Below are 17,880 nucleotides of genomic sequence, written 5' to 3' on the forward strand. Positions count from 1 at the left end.
TGTGTGTTCTTGTTCATTCTTTTGGAACCATGGGTTTACACACTCTAATGTAGTTTAAACTAGTTTGGTTCTTTTTAGGTGCAACATGTATATAGTTATGTTTTTCCTATTTATTTGTGTTTTCTTTCAGATTGTGCCACATGTTGTAAATCTGGTCCAGTCTTTTAAAAGTGATGGCCTCCCATCCAGTTCAGCATTCCTTGTTCAGTTTTCTGAACTGATGCATTGCATGATCTATCACTATTCTGGATTCCCAGACCTTTATGAACCTATCTTGGAAGCGCTTAAGGTAAAAGCCCTTTTTTATTTATTTATTTTTATTTATTTTTTTATTTTTATTTTTTCACGCTTTCGCAAACTTTTCCTCAGGGGCCCCTAGCAGGCCATGTTTTCTAGATCTCCCCATTTGAATGGGGGAAATGCTTAGAGTGTTTAACTTTAAATATTACAAATGTTTGAGTGCCCTGAAGTCTGGGGAAAAAAATAACTAGGTTTAGGAAACATTGACTTAGGGAATACAGGTGTTACAATGCCTTTCCCACAGAGCATTTGAAATGTGGAATGTTCGCATACTTTTTACTTAGCACATACAATCTGTCTTTTGTGCTTGCATCTAACTTTGTTGCATGGAATTTATATTACCAGTAGTTTTATATTTGCGGTGTTGTGAGATAAATACTGCAAAAAATGCAGGATAAAGTCTGCCCATCTGAGAGCACAGTAAATAAAGGTGTTAAGAGTACCAGCAGTTTTACTCCTCACAGCTGCAGCAGAAGGGGCTTCCATTTCTGAACTATACTTTATTCTAGATCTTAAATACAAATGTCACGTGGTGCAAAGGACGGAGTTAGCATTTAAAATTTTTTACATTTAATGCATAGTTTTACTCAAAGGGTGCTGATTGCAAATTTAGACAAATTGAGAAGCTTGGTCTAATATAAAAGTAGAACAGAATCTGAAAATTCTTTTTTTTTGTTTGTTTTTATTTTTTAACCTCATTTATAGGCCACAAAAATGTGTAATTTGATCACGCAGAATGTGAAAAAACAAAGCATGAGACTGATTTAAAAAAAGAACTCCCTAGTACAAAACACACAGTACCCTAAAATGCTTCATTGTGTAAGCTGTACACTCTAGAACAATGGTAAATCCACACAATGCATGTAACACCGAACAATGGCACTTTGTGAAAAGAACGTGCACAGGACAAGCCGAAAGTGCAGCCTATAGAATGCAGTGAAAACAAGACTAACCATTTTATTTCAGGGACTAACCCCTTGTCAGATTCCATTTAGTGTGTACACCTACATTTAGCACATCACATTCATAATTTATATTTAAAATGATGGAGTTGCACTGTTTCCCCTTTAAAGAAAAAGTGGGCATTACTGTTTAGTAATGCAAATATATCCCTCTACAACTCTTGCATAGATATAATACATACAGTATATAAAGGAGGAAGATGGTATCTGCTCAAGCTAAGGTCACCACTGCCTTGGTGCTCTGGGAACAAAATGTAATAAAGTGAAGACTCTAGGCACTCTGAGAGCTTCATATAATAGCAAAATGGCAGATAGAATGTTTAATCCGACCTAATGTTTCACTGGCACACACTTTGAGCAACTGATTTAAATCTAGTACAGTAGTAGTTATTGACATTGAGCTGGACATGTTCTGTAATGTTGAATGCATTTTGTAGCTTCTCAGTAGCTTTTCAGTTGTAAAGAGTGTCAGGAAGATACCTCAGCATCTATATTAGTTTTGTATACAAACATTTTATCTGCCATTTATCTCCTCCTTTCACGCCCTCTGATTGCCCAGAGCTGTCAAAATGTATATATTTGAATTTGTGCATTATGCATACACACTTTATCTACCCTGCATTCAGCTTTAAATGTTCACAATTAAGTCTTCGCAATTTTGTTTCACTTTATATATAGGCAACCAAAACCAGCTGGTTTGTCACGCAAAGATCTTCAATATTCATTCATTCACCGGGCATGCAGCTTATATGGCTACCACTAGTATCGAACGAGTTAATCGTTACAGAGCAGTACTGGAAATGGCTGATGTCTTTCTGTGCCTCTGTCCCCATTGCTCAGGGTCTACCAACCATCAGACGCCTGTAATTCAATACAGAATTCAAGTGCCATGTAAGTCCTACAGAGGTAAGAGTTGTTGCAGGTGACTCAGGGCAGGGCAATATAAGCCAGTAAGAGCCCTGGCCTGCCACAGCTTACCTCAAATTTCCATGTTTGATGTACACAATCACAAGCTATGCAAGTATGGCAGTTAGCAGTGAGGCCGGCCTGTTGATCTGGCATTGCCCCTGGTGTCTAAATGACCTGTAAACAGTCTAGCAAAGGTAGTGGATAACTGAAAAGCAGCAGGTTGAGTAGGACATCCATGACAAGTGCAGGAAAATGGCAACCCATCAATATCGGAGCACATAATACAGCAAATAGTTAAACTACACATAAACAATGTGCTAATAAAAAATTGCTTGCTTAACACACATTACTATGCAATAATAATGAAACAGAATGATAAAATGACAACATTGAAATATAAGTCCTAAGTCAATTACTAGGGCTTAATGTAATTAAATACAAAAATACTATTATAAAAATTGCGTAATACGAAAAAACTTGCGTTTCATAATGAATATTATATATGTATATGAAAATATATGTATGAAGTAACAAATCGCAAATGGGGTGCAAAGACAGAGGCATAACATTTTCTGCCAGCTCTTAGTGTGTTGTAATCTATAAGATAACTCCTCCAAAATGATATGTTAATCACTTCCATACTGGGCCAATTCTGGCATTCCTCTTCTACATGTAAAAATCATAATTTTTTTGCTAAAAAATTACTCAAAACCTCCAAATATATATATATATATATATATATATATATATATATATATATATATATATATATATATATATATATATATATATATATATATATATATTCATTCATTCATTTTTAGCAGAGACCTTAGGGAATAAAATAGTGGTCATTGTGCACAGTATTTGAATTAAAAAAAAAAAACAGTAAAGTTAGCCCAATCTTTTTGTATAATGTGAAAGATGTTACGCCGAATAAATGGATACCTAACATGTCACACTTAAACATTGTGCACACTCGTGGCATGGCACCGAACTTCAGTACTTAAAAATCTCCCTAGGCTACTCTTAAAAATTCTTTACAAGTTACCAGTTTAGCGTTACAGAGGAGGTCTTGCGCTAGAATTATTGCTCTCGCTCCATTGTTCGCAGCAATACTGCACATGTGGTTTGAACGTTGTTTACATATTCGGACGCGACCTACATATGCGTTCGCTTCTGCATGCAAGCACGAGGGGACGGGTCACTTTATTTTTTTAATTTGTTTAACCATCCCCTGTAATAGGAATAGGGCATGACAGGTCCTCTTTACAGCAAGATCTGGGGTCTAGAAGCCCCAAGATCTTGCCTCTAGGCTGAAAAGCCTGAGATCAGAAAAAAAAGCGATCTCTGCTTCCTAGCCGAAAAAAACGGCAGTGTTTACATCTGCCGGGGGCCATCTGGTGAACGTCCTCTCATGCCGTTGAACAGCCGCTATGATTGTTTTTACTGTGCAGGGAATCGCCAGCAGGAAAGTCCACTCAAAGTCCAGGACGTCATATTGACTGCCTGTGGTATGGAAGTGGTTTGAAAAAAATGAATGTTAAAGATTTCTTTTTTCTATTAAGTGTTTAACCACTTGCCGACCGGCTCACGCCGATATACGTTGCAAAAGTGGCACGGGTGCGCAAAACGATGTACCTGTTTGCCGATGCATCACCGCCTTCGGACTCTGCCCGCCGGTGGCCGCGATCGTGACATGGAGAGGCAGAACGGGGAGATGCCTATGTAAACAGGGCATTTCCCTGTTCTACCTAGCAACATGACAGGGATCTACTGCTCCCAGTGATCGGGGGCAGTGATCTGTCCTGTTCTAGTGAGCCCATCCCCCTACAGTTAGAACACGCCCAGGAAACACGCTTAACCCCATGATCGCCCCCTAGTGTTTAACCCCTTCCCTGCCAGTGACATTTACACAGTAATCAGTGCATTTTTTATAGCACTGATCGCTATATAAATGCCGATAGTCCTAAAAGAGTGTCAAAAGTATCCGATCTGTCCACCGCAATGTCGCAGTCACGATAAAAATCGCAGATCACCGCCATTACTAATAAAAAAAAAATTATAATTAAAATGGCATAAATCTAAAAAACGCAGTGCCGTTTTGCAAAAAAGGGCTTGGTCAGGAAGGGGGTAAATCCTTCCTGAGTTGAAGTGGTTAACGCAGTGCTGTATTAGGTCCTCTGATAATGAAATAAATTATGGTTTACTGTTTTCCTTCGTTTGTGACAAACATCATTTGCAATATGCTGCTTTTCTTCTACCTTTCCTAGATTGTTTACAGGTTGCTTGGACAACTATGTGTGTATAGCAAGGGATAGTACCACATTACCAGGCTAGCCCTGTTGCTAATTGCCAGACTTGCGCCATTCAGGACTGTGTACACGTTACTATGAAAACCAGATGTAAGCTATGTTGGGCCTCTGCTTTTATTGGCTGCTACTTGCAGCTTCTAAACACCACTTACCTTTTGCGGGACTTATATGGTGCTCGAATTTGTATGGAATTGCTCACGTCTACGGCTGGGTACAAACAGACCTAATATCAACCGGTTTCTGTCGAACAGTGTATACAGCTTTCTTTCTGACAAGCTGGTCTAACAACCAGCTTTTGTCGAAGGGACATGCTGGAAAACCAGTATCTGATCAGCGCTTGCAGTGCTAATCAGTGTGTTCTGGCGGGATGGCAGTCCCTCGGTCAGAACACAAAGGAACAGTGGAAGACATTGCTGCATTGATATTGTGTGTTTTAGTCCAGCCATCTATCAGTTTATTTGTTTTGTTTTTTTCAGCCCACTGGGTTGAGCAAAAAAAAAAAAAACTTTACATGTGTACTGTACTAGGGTTTAGGGGTTGGTTCTGGCCAGCAAGAGTTTCTGATATAACCATCACTGGGGGTGGGGCCCCAGAAATACATCAGCCATTTCCAGCTGTTGGTTAACTCTCTTCTTGCCTGATGGATGATATTTATATGCTGATACACATGTAAGTTGTATCTATTTTTTTATCAAATAAATAAGCTTCACAAGGCCACTGTGCTCTGTTTTTTTTTTTAAGTCTGTCAGAACTTGTATTATGGAAATGCTTATACGTGGAAAGAAAAATGATTTTGATAAAATATTTGTGCACACGTGAGTTTTGGAATGCAAGTCACAGTCTTTAGCCTAGGCTTATCACATCATGCACAACTGTCTCTGACTCTCGTGAGAGTTTGCCAGGAAGGGAGGGGGGGGGGATGAGTTATACGAGGGTCAATGAGAGCTGCAGAGCTTAGTGATGTGTGTCTGTGTAAATCCAGGAAGTGAACAGGCAGCAGATTCAGCTGCCCACAGTTAAAATGGATGCAGCCAGACTTGGTGGAGGGAGATTTCTGGCAAGTACAGAATCACAGTATATATAAAATAATATGCAAAGTATTTGGAGGGAAACTTTAGAATGGCAAAGATGGGTTTTATTACAGATTATGTAAGCAGACTGCAGTTCCTCTTTAAGGAATTTTTGTTTGCATGTTATTCAAAGTTAATAAAGGGTTTTATTTCTACAAGCGATGTTAACATGGGGCAATTCCATGATTTTCTGAAGCTTTTATTAAAATGAAATGCAAAGATCCGCTGACTGCATGTCTTTCTTTTATTCTTATACATTCAGGACTTGCCAAAGCCCCCTGAAGAGAAAGTAAAACTCATATTAAACCAAAGTGCCTGGACGTCACAATCCAATGCTTTGGCATCATGTCTACCCAGGCTATCAGGGAAATCTGAAACTGGAAAAACTGGTCTCATTAATCTAGGGAATACCTGTTATATGAATAGTGTCCTACAAGCACTTTTTATGGCTACGGAGTAAGTGCTATCATGTTTATTTTACATATTGTACACTTTTATACAGTGGGTAAAATAAGTATTGAACAAATCACCATTTTTCTTGGTAAATCTATTTCTGAAGGTGCTATTGACAAGAAATTTTCACCACACGTCAGTAACAACCCATGCAATCCATCCATACAAAGAAACCAAAACAAATCAGTTCAGACATGAAGTTATGGTTAATATAATGGAATGAAACAGGGAAAAAGTATTGAATACACAAAGGGAGGTGAAAAAAGGCAGGCAAAGTCCAAGACACCAGCTTAAATCTATCAGTAATTAGAAAGCAATCCTGCCCAATGTCAGTGCAAATGAAGATCAACTGGTTCAATCTCAACTGATGGCCTTCAAAAAGGTGTAACACAAGAAACCTCTCATGATGAGTAAAAGCAAAGAGCTCATTCAAGACCTTCTCAACCTTATTGTTACAAAACATACTTGTGGCATTGGTTACAGAAGGGCTTCTAAACTTCTGAATGTGACAGTGAGCACTGTTGAGGCCATAATCCAGAAGTGGAAAAAACATAATTTCACCATAAACTGGCCACTACCATGTGCTCCTCGAAAGATTTCTGACAGAAGTGAAAAGAATTATCAGAAGAGTTGTCCAAGAGCTATGGACAACTTGTGGAGAGAGCTTCAGAAAGACCTGGAATTAACAGGTACAATTGTTTCAAAGAAAACAATAAGTAATGCACTCAACTGCTGTGGCTTGTATGCACGCTCACAACGCAAAACTTCATTGCTGAAGAAAAAGCATGTTGAAGCTTGCGGCACAACATTTAGACAAGCCTGTGAAATGCTGTGATAATAAGTCTGGTCAGATGAGAACAAAAATTGAACTGTTTGGATGCCATAATACACACCATGTTTGGAGGTCAAATGGCACTGCACGTCACCCCAAAAACACCCCCATACCAACAGAGAAATTTTGAGGTGAGAACGTCATGGTGTGGTGGTTTTCAGCGTACGGTACTGGCAAACTTCATATCATTTGAAGAAAGGATGAATGGAAAAATGTACCAAGATGTTCTTGATAAACAATCTGCTGCCATCTACCAGGATGATGAAGATGAAACGAGGATGGACATTTCAACAACAGCATGATCCCAAACACAAAGCCAAGAAAACTCTCAATCAGTTTCAAAGAAAATAAAGTTGCTAGAATAGCCCAGCCAATCACCTGCCTTGAATCCAGTAGAAAATCTATGAAAAGAACTATAGATCAGAGTTCATGGAAGAGGCCCACGGAACCTTCAAGATTTAAAGACTGTGTGGAACAATGGGCCAAAATCACACCTGAGCAATGCATGCGATTAGTTTCTCCATACAGGAGGCGTCTTGAAGCTGTCATTACCAACAAAGGATTTTGTACGAAGTATTACATTTCAGTTAGTGTGTTCAATACTTTTTCTGTGTCATTCCATTTTATTATACATAACCTAATTTCTGAACATATTTGTTTTGGTTTCTTTGTATAAATTTCATGGGTTGTTACCGACATGTGGTGAAAATTTAATGTCAATGTCACCTTTAGAAATATATTTACCTAGAAAAATGATGACGTGTTCAATACTTATTTTCCCTGCTGTACATATATACAGCACTGTGCAAAATTTTTAGGCAGGTGTGTAAAAATTCTGTAAATTAAGAATGTGTTCAGAAATAGAAGTGTGAATAGTTTTATTTTTTATCAATTAACAAAATAGAAAGTAAATGAACAGAAGAGAAATCCAAATCAAATCAATATTTGGTGTGACCACCCTTTGCCTTCAAAACAGCATCAATTCTTCTTGGTACACTTGCACAGTTTTTGAAGGAACTTGGCAGGTAGGTTATTCCAAACATTTTGGAGAACTAACCCCAGATTGTCTGTGGATGTAGGCTGCCTTAAATCCTTATGTCTCTTCATGTAATCCCAGGCAGATGCAATGTTGAGATCAGGACTCTGTGGGGGCCAAACCATCATTTCCAGGACTCCTTGTTTACACTGAAGATGATTTTTACCCTATTAAAAGTCAGCAGCTACAAAAATTGTAGCTGCTGACTTTTAATGATCGGACACTCACCTGTCCCACGGTCCAGCGATGCGGGCGAGTGAAGCCCCCCTCCTTTCCCTCTCCTCGGTGCCGGCATTGTGACTGTGGGCCCCTGTCTGCGCGCTGTGCCTGGCTGGGCAATCTAAAAAATGACATGTAATCCCAGGCAAATGCAATGTTGAGATCAGGACTCTGTGGGGGCCAAACCATCATTTCCAGGACTCCTTGTTTACACTGAAGATGATTTTTACCCTATTAAAAGTCAGCAGCTACAAAAATTGTAGCTGCTGACTTTTAATGATCGGACACTCACCTGTCCCACGGTCCAGCGATGCGGGCGAGTGAAGCCCCCCTCCTTTCCCTCTCCTCGGTGCCGGCATTGTGACTGTGGGCCCTGTCTGCGCGTTGTGCCTGGCTGGGCAATCTAAAAAATGACATGCCAAATGTGGCATGTCAGTTCCATTTTTGGGTGGAACTCCACTTTAATGACATTGGCTGTATGTTTTGGGGTGGTTGTCCTGCTGTAGAATAAATTTCAGGCTAATTGCACGCCTCCCCGATGGTATGGCATGATGGATAAGTATCTGCCTTTTTTTTCTCAGCTTTGAGGACACCATTGATCCTGACCAAATCTCTGCACCCCAGTTCCTATGTTTTTGTGCATAGGATATGGGGGAATAAAGGCTAAGTGACTCAAAGGGTAAATGTTGCTCATTAAACAATTAGTGCAAAGCAAGAAAAGATGATTGCATGGAGGTTTTATTCTTTATGTAAGGGGGTATTCAAAATATTTTAGGGAGACACTCTTTGAGCAGACTGCAGTAAGAACATAGGGTGTAATTCTTCCCCCATGCCATCCAAAAAAAAAAGTTATGCCTAGTAATGCACTTTTTAATTCTCAGTGAAGTTTGATCAAATGTAACTGATTGTACTGTATGATAATGGCTTGATTTTGTAATATAAATCTATATTTAGTTTCAGGAGGCACGTGTTGTCACTGAATTTGAACGGGTGCAATTTACTAATGAAAAAACTGCAACATCTCTTTGCTTTTTTAGCACACACTCAGGTACCCTTTTATCATTCTAGACCTTGACCATTGCCTTTTATCAGTCATGACTAGCAAGAAAAATCTAATTTTATTTCTCTTTGTGCAGAGGGAAGCTTATGCTCCTCAGATTTTCTTTGAGTCTTCTAGGCCACCTTGGTTCACACCACGATCCCAGCAGGACTGCTCAGAGTACCTCCGCTTTCTTTTAGACAGGTAGCTTTATTTTCTTCCTTTTTTGTTTTGCTGTTAATATATAGCTTATGGCAAGAAAACACTATGTTTATATAATTTTGTTTTCAAATTGATAAGTGCACTAACTGTTTAAAAATAATAGTTGTCTCTCTAGCACATGCTGGAAAATTTTACATTACATTTTTTATATGCCTCTTTTAAGTCAAAATAACATTACAAATGGACTGTGGATTCTTGTGGTCTTTAGATGGGTATTGCAAAGTGCCCGTAGCAACTAGTCTGATTTTCACTTTACTGTACTCGCAAGAAGAAAAAGGCTACCATTGGTCACTATACCCTACATATAAACACTACTCTTTACACTGCTTTGTTGAATAAGATCAGTTCTATATTTACGGGAAAGGATTTTATAGGAAGGAGTAAAGACATAGCCTGCCATTTGTCAGGCAACAGTGATTTTAGAGCTGAGTTCTGGGCTGGAATTTTTTTTTTTTTTTTTTTTTTTTTTTTTATGGCTGGTTAATTCAAGGGGTACAGTTATAGGGAGTAACACTTGCCTTATCTCCAGCTGTAGTAAGCTTCCTTCATCCGTGTAACTGGTCCAATTTCAGTTCAGCTTTAAAGCGGTAGTTAAACCCAGCTCGGTATTTTTTACCTACAGGTAAGCCTATAATAAGGCTAATCTGTAGGTAAAAGGAATATCTCTCCTAAACGTGCACCATTTAGGAGATATTCACCCTGCATGCAGCCAGTGACATTGGTGCATGTGCTCTAAATGTCTGGCATACTTTGCGGGAACTTCAGAGCTTCGTATCGGAACCAGAACCAAGTGATGTCGTTGCGGCTTCAGCCAGTTACATAGCCAGAACCTGCGAACCCATAAGAAAGTCAGGGGCAACATGTCAGTCCTCTCAGCAGTGATATTGCAGCACTGGAGGGCTTTGTTTTAAGGTAAGTTCTAAGATGAATACTAGCACATTATGCCTTTACCTTGCAGGTTTTTGGGTGATTTTTTTGCCACATCCACAGTTTACTGCTTTATCTGCTTTAACTTCATATCTGTCAAACTTGCAGATGGTAATAGAGTTGTTTTAAGATTTTGGAATGGTCATACAGTACATGATGTCTGTAATTGGTAAAACAGTGCATTAATGTATATCCTTATTTATAGACTACATGAAGAAGAGAAATCCTTCAGAGCTCTGTCCTCCTCAATGCCTGCTGCTGATCCAATGGTTGCTGATGGTGGTTTGCAATCGTCACAATCTGGAGGGACAGATGCCCTTCCCCGAGTGCAGAACACAGGATGGGGTCTTGAAGAGAAGACTTTAATAGAGGGTATGTTTGGAGGGAAGCTACAAACTACCATTTGCTGCCTGAACTGTAGAAGCACTTCTCAGAAGATGGAAGCCTTCACTGACCTTTCTCTGGCCTTTTGTCCGTCATCTGATAAACCTGTCCAAAGCATGATCTGCTCCCCGAAAGAGAAAGATGATGATTGCATAGAAATAGATGTTGCCCCATCTGGCGAAACGCAGAGCGTTTTTGTTCTTTCAGCACAAGATGATTGTGGAAAGTCCACTGAACTACAGTCTGCTGTCAGCGGTCTTCAGTCCAGTAGTAAGAACATCTCTGTGGATGCACCAGCATGTGACAACGCATTGTCGCCTAACAGTGACCTGTGTAGAAAGGCTGATAAGGATGAAACGCCTTCTGTTACAGACTTGTTGAGCTATTTCCTAGCACCAGAGATACTCGATGGAGAAAATCGATATCATTGTGAAAAATGTGCTTCCCTTCAGAATGCTGAAAAGACTATGCATATAATAGAAGAACCAGAATACCTCATTTTAACTCTGTTAAGGTTTTCATATGACCCTAAATGTCACGTGAGACGGAAAATCCTGGATAATGTGTCCATTCCACTGGCACTTGAATTGCCAGTTGAAAGGTCTACCTCAGTGGCTTGTTCTGAAGATAGAACTCAAGATGCAGATGTTCCTGATGTCAGTGAGAACCTGGCTAAAAAGCTGAAACCATCTGGTATTGAAGATCTATGCTGCACAAAGCTTGTCCCTTATGTTCTAAGCTCTATTGTGGTCCATTCTGGTACCTCTTCAGAAAGTGGCCATTACTATTCATATGCAAGGAATGTCACCAGTACATCACGATATCTCTGCCATGAGAAACCTTACCAAGGTCCTTTAGTGAGCAAAGACACTTCAAACTCAGTTGTTGAAAATGACACTGCATGTAATGACATGTCTAAAGAATGGTTTCTGTTTAATGATAGCCGAGTGACATTTACTTCATTTCAGTCTGTTTTAAATATCACCAATCGGTTTCCAAAGGACACAGCTTATGTGCTGTTATATAAAAAGCACAGTTGTAGTGATACCAGTAATGTGCACCCTAGTGCAGTAAATGGACTTTGGGTAAATGGGGAACCACCACTTCAGAAGGAGCTGATGGATGCCATTACCAAGGACAATAAGCTCTACTTACAGGTACAATTACATCTACATCTTCTGGTTGTTTTTACCTCACATGCCTGACCAGCAATTCAAAGAAACAATTTCTAAAACCTGTTAAATGTTGCTTGTATCTAAGCCAGAACTTTTCTTATGTTTCGAATAGACAGAAGCCGAGTTAGAACATCTGGCAGATTTGTGTCTGTTCTGGGGTGATTTGCCCTTTCTTGTCCTGGGACCATTATTGCTAGAACTGTGAGGGAAAGCCTAAAATTTTAGGTTGTTACTGAAACTGTAATGGAGGGGAAATCTCTAAGTGAGGCCATTTGTTTTAGTGACCGTTATCAAACACAGCGCACAGTGGTGTTGTGGATAGCACTTTCGCCTAGCAATAAGAAGGGTCGCTGGTTCGCATCCCAGCCACGCCATAACACTACCTGCCTGGAGTTTGCATGTTCTCCCTGTGCGAGTTTCCTCCGGGTACTCCGGTTTCCTCCCACACTCCAAAGACATGCTGGTAGGTTAATTGGATCCTGTCTAAATTGTCCCTAGTATGTATGAATGTGAGTTAGGGACCCTAGATTGTAAGCTCCTTGAGGGTAGGGACTGATGTGAATGTACAATGTATATGTAAAGTGCTATTATAAAAAGGCAGTACAGCGCTTCAAAATTAATACTAATAAAAAAAGTCCATAGTCTGATAGGAAAGCACAGACAAGCTTCCAGTGTTGAAAGTGAAGAGATGCACAATATATGGTGACTTCCGTGACACCCTCCACCAACGTAAGGATTGGCCCCTCACCTCATGACATGGACCCCTGACTTTATCAGTCAGGTCTATTACAGCATTCCCATTACTGGGTCATTAAGCACACATCATGACTTGCAGTGTGGGGGCAGTCAGTTTGAAAGATCTTCTTCAGCTCCAGTCATACACATGTAATAGAATAAGCAATATCTAGTGCTCTCTGTATTTCAAATCTTATATCTTGTTTATTAAAATAGGATAAAAACTCACAAGCAAGGCACTGTACCCCAGTGCTAAGGATCGGCAGCAAACAAAAACACAGCGTGTCTGCAGGAATCAGCATCGGGACGTGGGTGACGTCACAAATGTATCATGTGATGTCCGTATGCGTTACGTCCCATAAAGTAGGCGGGACTTCATCAGCGGCCCTGATGAAGTCCCGCCTACTTTATGGGACGTAACGCGTACGGACATCACATGATACGTTCGTGACGTCACCCACGTCCCGATGCTGATTCCTGCAGACACGCTGTGTTTTTGTTTGCTGCCGATCCTTAGCACTGGGGTACAGTGCCTTGCTTGTGAGTTTTTATTCTATTTTAATAAACAAGATATAAGATTTGAAATACAGAGAGCACTAGATATTGCTTATTCTATTACATGTATATGACTGGAGCTGAAGAAGATCTTTCAAACTGACTGCCCCCACACTGCAAGTCATGATGTGTGCTTAATGACCCAGTAATGGGAATGCTGTAATGGACCGGACTGATAAACTCAGGGGTCCATGTCATGAGGTGAGGGGCCAATCCTTACGTTGGTGGAGGGTGTCACGGAAGTCACCATATATTGTACATCTCTTCACTTTCAACACTGGAAGCTTGTCTGTGCTTTCCTATCAGACTATGGACTTTTTTTATTAGTATTAATTTTGAAGCGCTGTACTGCCTTTTTATAATTCTGTTGTATGGGATTTGATATTTTGACCCTCGGTATTTCAGCTGCTTTTGCTCTAGTGATTACTGTTGCGCTGGTTGATTTTTCTCTTTTGAGATATGTAAAGCACTGCGTGAATTGACGGCGCTATATAGAAGTACCTGAAATAAATAAAACAAGGGGCTTTGAGATATACTTTAAAGTAGAATTCTAAATAAATCCTAACTAGTATTGAAAATGCCCTCTCCCCTCTCCCAGCACTTACCTGAGTAAAAAAGATGCAGTTGTTGTCAAGCGTCCCTCGCCATTTCCTTGCGACTGGAAAAAGATGTTAGGAAATGGAAAGTAAGACTAGTCTGGCTTTAGTTGGAATTCTACTTTAATTATGTCCGTAGTTTACATTGTTAGGGACTCAAGTGGTTAATCAATGTGAATGGCAGCAGTCATATTTGCTCCATTACATACTTCAGCTCTGCTTCCTGCTTTGCGGTTGTTGAACACCGTAATTGTACTGAGAAATCTGTTAATACACTAAATACAGAAGGATGAACAAAATTTACAGCAGGCTTGTGCTTTGCCAGTTTAAGGCAAAGCAAAATGTGTGCTTTAATGTATATGTTGAGCCTATAGTGGGGATTGATTAGAACGCCTGTTGGGCTTTTACGGTTATTCAGGATTCCTTTAGAGCAGAGATTGACAACCCATCAATTGTGATCCCACTGTCGACCACCGGCTACTGGTAGATCGCGTTCGAATCCCCGCTCTGCCAGCTCTCAAGTGCTCTTCCCCACCATGATCCCCCCAGGTGGCAAAGCACAAAAGCAATGAGCTCAGACGTCTTACCTGAGCTCTCAGGCCAGGAAGCAGTCAAAGCGAGTCCTAGGTAGCGGAGCCATTCCCCCACCCCACAGCCTCATGTGCAAGGGGCATGCTGCAAGGCAGGGAATGCCTCGGCCACCTAGGATTTGCTGTTGGATTTGACAGAACTTGGGCAAGTTTGGGCTCATGTCTCCGTGTGTGGCAGTGTTCTGATCCCCGCCAGCCCTTCTCTCCAGTTTGTTCAATGTGCTTATGCATAACATCATGTGACGAGAGACAAGGCCCGGTGGGGATCAGCACACCAGAACAGGTAGATCTGCCCTAGCAGCTTCCATGCACTGCTCTGCTTCGGGAAACCACTTATGAACCCTCCTGACACCTCTGTAATTTGCCCTCCTGACCCCTTAGAACTGTACCTTCTTAACCACCAGTACCGTGCACTCCTGACCCCCTCTTTAATGACGTGCCCTCCAGACTACCCTGACCCCCTGTACCATGCCCTCCACAGCCACCTGTACCAGGCTCTTCTGATCCCCTGTAGCAGTCCCTTCTGACCCTTCTGTAATGTGCCTTCCTGAAGACCCCCTTACATTGCCCTGTTAACTCCCTGTTCTTTGCCCTGCTAACCCCCCCTGTCCTGCTCAACCCTGTCATCTACCCTAGTGATCCCTGTACACAGCTTTATATTCTATTAACCTCTGTACACTACCCTGCTCTGGTGACTTGCTAGTTAACGTCTAAAAAAAAAAAAAAAAAAAAGGCTAAGGCACCCCAGTGATCTTTGCTCTCTTCTGTGTTGTCATGGAAGATCTTCACCTTTCAAAGGTTGCCTACCCCTACTTTAGAGAGGTTTACCCCCACTTCTTATCATATGGGCAATGTGTGCACCAGACAGGAAATCTAGCCTTCACCTACTACATAGTTAGTAAGGTTGAATAAAGACACCAGACCATCCAGTTCAACCTGAGTGAGTGTGGGTGTGTGTCCACAACTGTACATTGTGTCTCATCAAGATGCTCCTCCATTATATATTATTTATTTAAGGTACCCATATAGCGCCATCAATTTACGCAGCGCTCCACACATACATCGCACACTCACATCCTCAAGGAGCCCACAATCCAAGGTCCCCTTTCATGTACTAGGGCCAATTTTGGACAGAAGCCAATTAACCTACCAGCATGTCTTTGGAGTGTGGGAAGAAACCCACGCAGGCATAGGGAGAACATGCAAACTCCACCCAGGTAGTGTCATGGTTGGGATTCAAAGTAGCGACCCTTTTTACTGCTAGGCGAAAGTGCTACCCATTACACCACTGTACCACCCACTAAGGAAAGCTTTTTCATTGTTGCGTTTGTTACCCTCACTTCCTTTCTGGTCGGCAGTACATGATGTGGGGATATATCTAAAAAACCTGATGGGGTTTCTACCTCTTCTCCACTCTCTCCAATACTAAGAAAAACGTTTTGGCTGGACATACAGTTTAATCCACCCATACCCAGCAGCCAATGCTCACCTTTCCTTCATTTTACCACTACTCTGTTAAGTCAGGGGGGCAAACAAAATTCTTGGTACTTCTAGGTATGGAAAAGCGTGTGGCTCACACCATGCAAAACACTGTGAAGTGGCAAGGAATGAAAAGGAAGGTAAGTCAATTCTGCGGGGAGGTCTACACTGCTAACCCCAAGTCCCCCATGATCTGCACAAACCTCCCCTTCCCCAGTTGCTTGCCTACCTTCGTATGACCGTGAAAGCCTCCTCCATTGTTTATTTCTTCTGAAATAAATTCTCCTTCACACTGGCTCTGCTTGCTTCCCGATAGGTATAAATGGGACTGTACACTTAGGAACTCTTGATATCTGGTCACGTTTAAATCTACCCAGCACAGAACATGGCTGGCAATTGGGTTAGTGCAGTTCAATATTTGATGTAGCGTTGATGTTAAAAAATGGCTGCAAAAGAGCAGAAATATTACAAAGAGTTTCTCAAGGGCCATTTAGGTGGTTTGCATATATAAAGATATGTATTCAATAATGAAGGCTCCCTTTTTAATAGTAATTTGTCTGTTTGCACAGGAACAGGAACTTAATGCCCGTGCGCGGGCTCTACAAGCAGCATCTGCTTCCTGCTCGTTCAGACCCAATGGATTTGATGACAATGACCCTCCTGGAAGTTGCGGCCCAAGTGGCGGTGGTGGAGATGGAGGTTTCAGCACCATCAGCAGACTTGTCTTTTAAATAAAAAATCTAAATAGTGTCCATTATGCACTGATGACTAAACCACACTGGACATTGACTTTGTAGTCCAATCTTCTCACTTCAAAGTGTTAACATATCACATTTTTCCTTCAAACACCAATATAATAGGCAGCTTATAATTTATATTTGCAGAGATAATGTGTGTGATTTGATGCACACCAATATTTGTTTCCCATAATGCCTTGAACTGGTTAAGCAAAGATAAATGTATATAGTGGTGCTTCAATGTAAGAACAAGAGTAACATACACAGATGGTTTTTGTTCCCCATACAGAAATGTATCCAGAGATAGTATTGTATTATATATGGAACATGTGGTTTTGTGTTCCATTTTTCCAACATATGAAAGCTTTATGGTGCAACCTATGCGGAAAGCAATAACTGTCTCCTAATGTGATCTAGTTCAGGGTATTTTTTTTTTCCCCCACTAAAGCTTCATTATAAGCATCAGAGGATGTATGTATATAATCTGTGACATCACTTTTTAAAAAGATTGCATGAAATTCTACAGTTTTTAACCAGAAAAAAATGCTAACTTTATAGTATTTCTAAGTTGTCTCAGAATTTTTTAAAAATTCTATTTCAGGGATTACATCTGCCATGTATAAATGAGGGAAAATTATGTATGTGCCTTGCAGTCCTGTAAATGAGAAATGAGATCCCTTTGGAGTGTATTATGTATTCTACATTGTCAATATTAAGAATTGCATCTTGAACTTATTTTATTGCCAGAGAAAAAAAAAAACAGTGGTTCCATAAACTGCTTTAATGAGTCATTATTACAGTTTTTCTGGTCTTTTTAGGTATCGTGTCGGCGTTGCTCAGCAGAATTAAGACTGTTGTGTAAAAGTATATCTAAACCCAAGAACAAAAATGTAATATATTGTAGCTTACCAATCATTAGATGGCTGCATTTGTTTGTCTCTTTCAGGCTAAGAACATTTCTTGCAATTATAGAAAAATATTGGTTTAACCACTTCGCCCACTGTATATATGTAATTACTTTGACATTATTTACCACGGTTATGGCAGCAGATAGCTGCCATAACCCTAGTATATTTTTTTACAGCAGGTGATCCTTTTTCAGATAAAAGTGTTACCGGTGGCAGATTTGCCACGGGATCACTTTTATGGGCAGCGGGAGAGGTGCCCCCCCAGCCACTTTTCCCGCTTACCAGACATGTCGGCATGGGCGAAAACGATCCGATGTGCTGGAGGGATGGGCAGGAAGTCGCGTGAGGGCAAGATGTCCCCCACTCGACTCTATGCCCTTGGAGGACCAGAGCGACGTAAAATGTCACTTCCGGCCTTAAAGGGCCTTTTTGTGTGT

The 17,880-nt window shown here is 40.7% G+C and overlaps 1 protein-coding gene across 1 annotated transcript in view; it reads left to right on the forward strand.

Annotated features, from left to right (window-relative positions):
• Positions 1-17,329, forward strand: part of USP38 (ubiquitin specific peptidase 38) — a 54,867-nt gene extending 37,538 nt beyond the window's left edge. The window contains exons 6-11 of the mRNA XM_073604328.1: positions 131-289; positions 5,819-6,012; positions 9,051-9,144; positions 9,233-9,339; positions 10,490-11,825; positions 16,368-17,329. Coding sequence (XP_073460429.1) covers positions 131-289; positions 5,819-6,012; positions 9,051-9,144; positions 9,233-9,339; positions 10,490-11,825; positions 16,368-16,529 — 2,052 coding nt within the window. The 3' untranslated portion in view covers positions 16,530-17,329. The remainder of the gene's footprint in view (positions 1-130; positions 290-5,818; positions 6,013-9,050; positions 9,145-9,232; positions 9,340-10,489; positions 11,826-16,367) is intronic.
• The last annotated feature ends 551 nt before the right edge of the window (positions 17,330-17,880 follow it).

This window comes from Aquarana catesbeiana, linkage group LG01, assembly GCF_042186555.1.
Source record: "Aquarana catesbeiana isolate 2022-GZ linkage group LG01, ASM4218655v1, whole genome shotgun sequence".
NCBI lineage: Eukaryota > Metazoa > Chordata > Amphibia > Anura > Ranidae > Aquarana > Aquarana catesbeiana.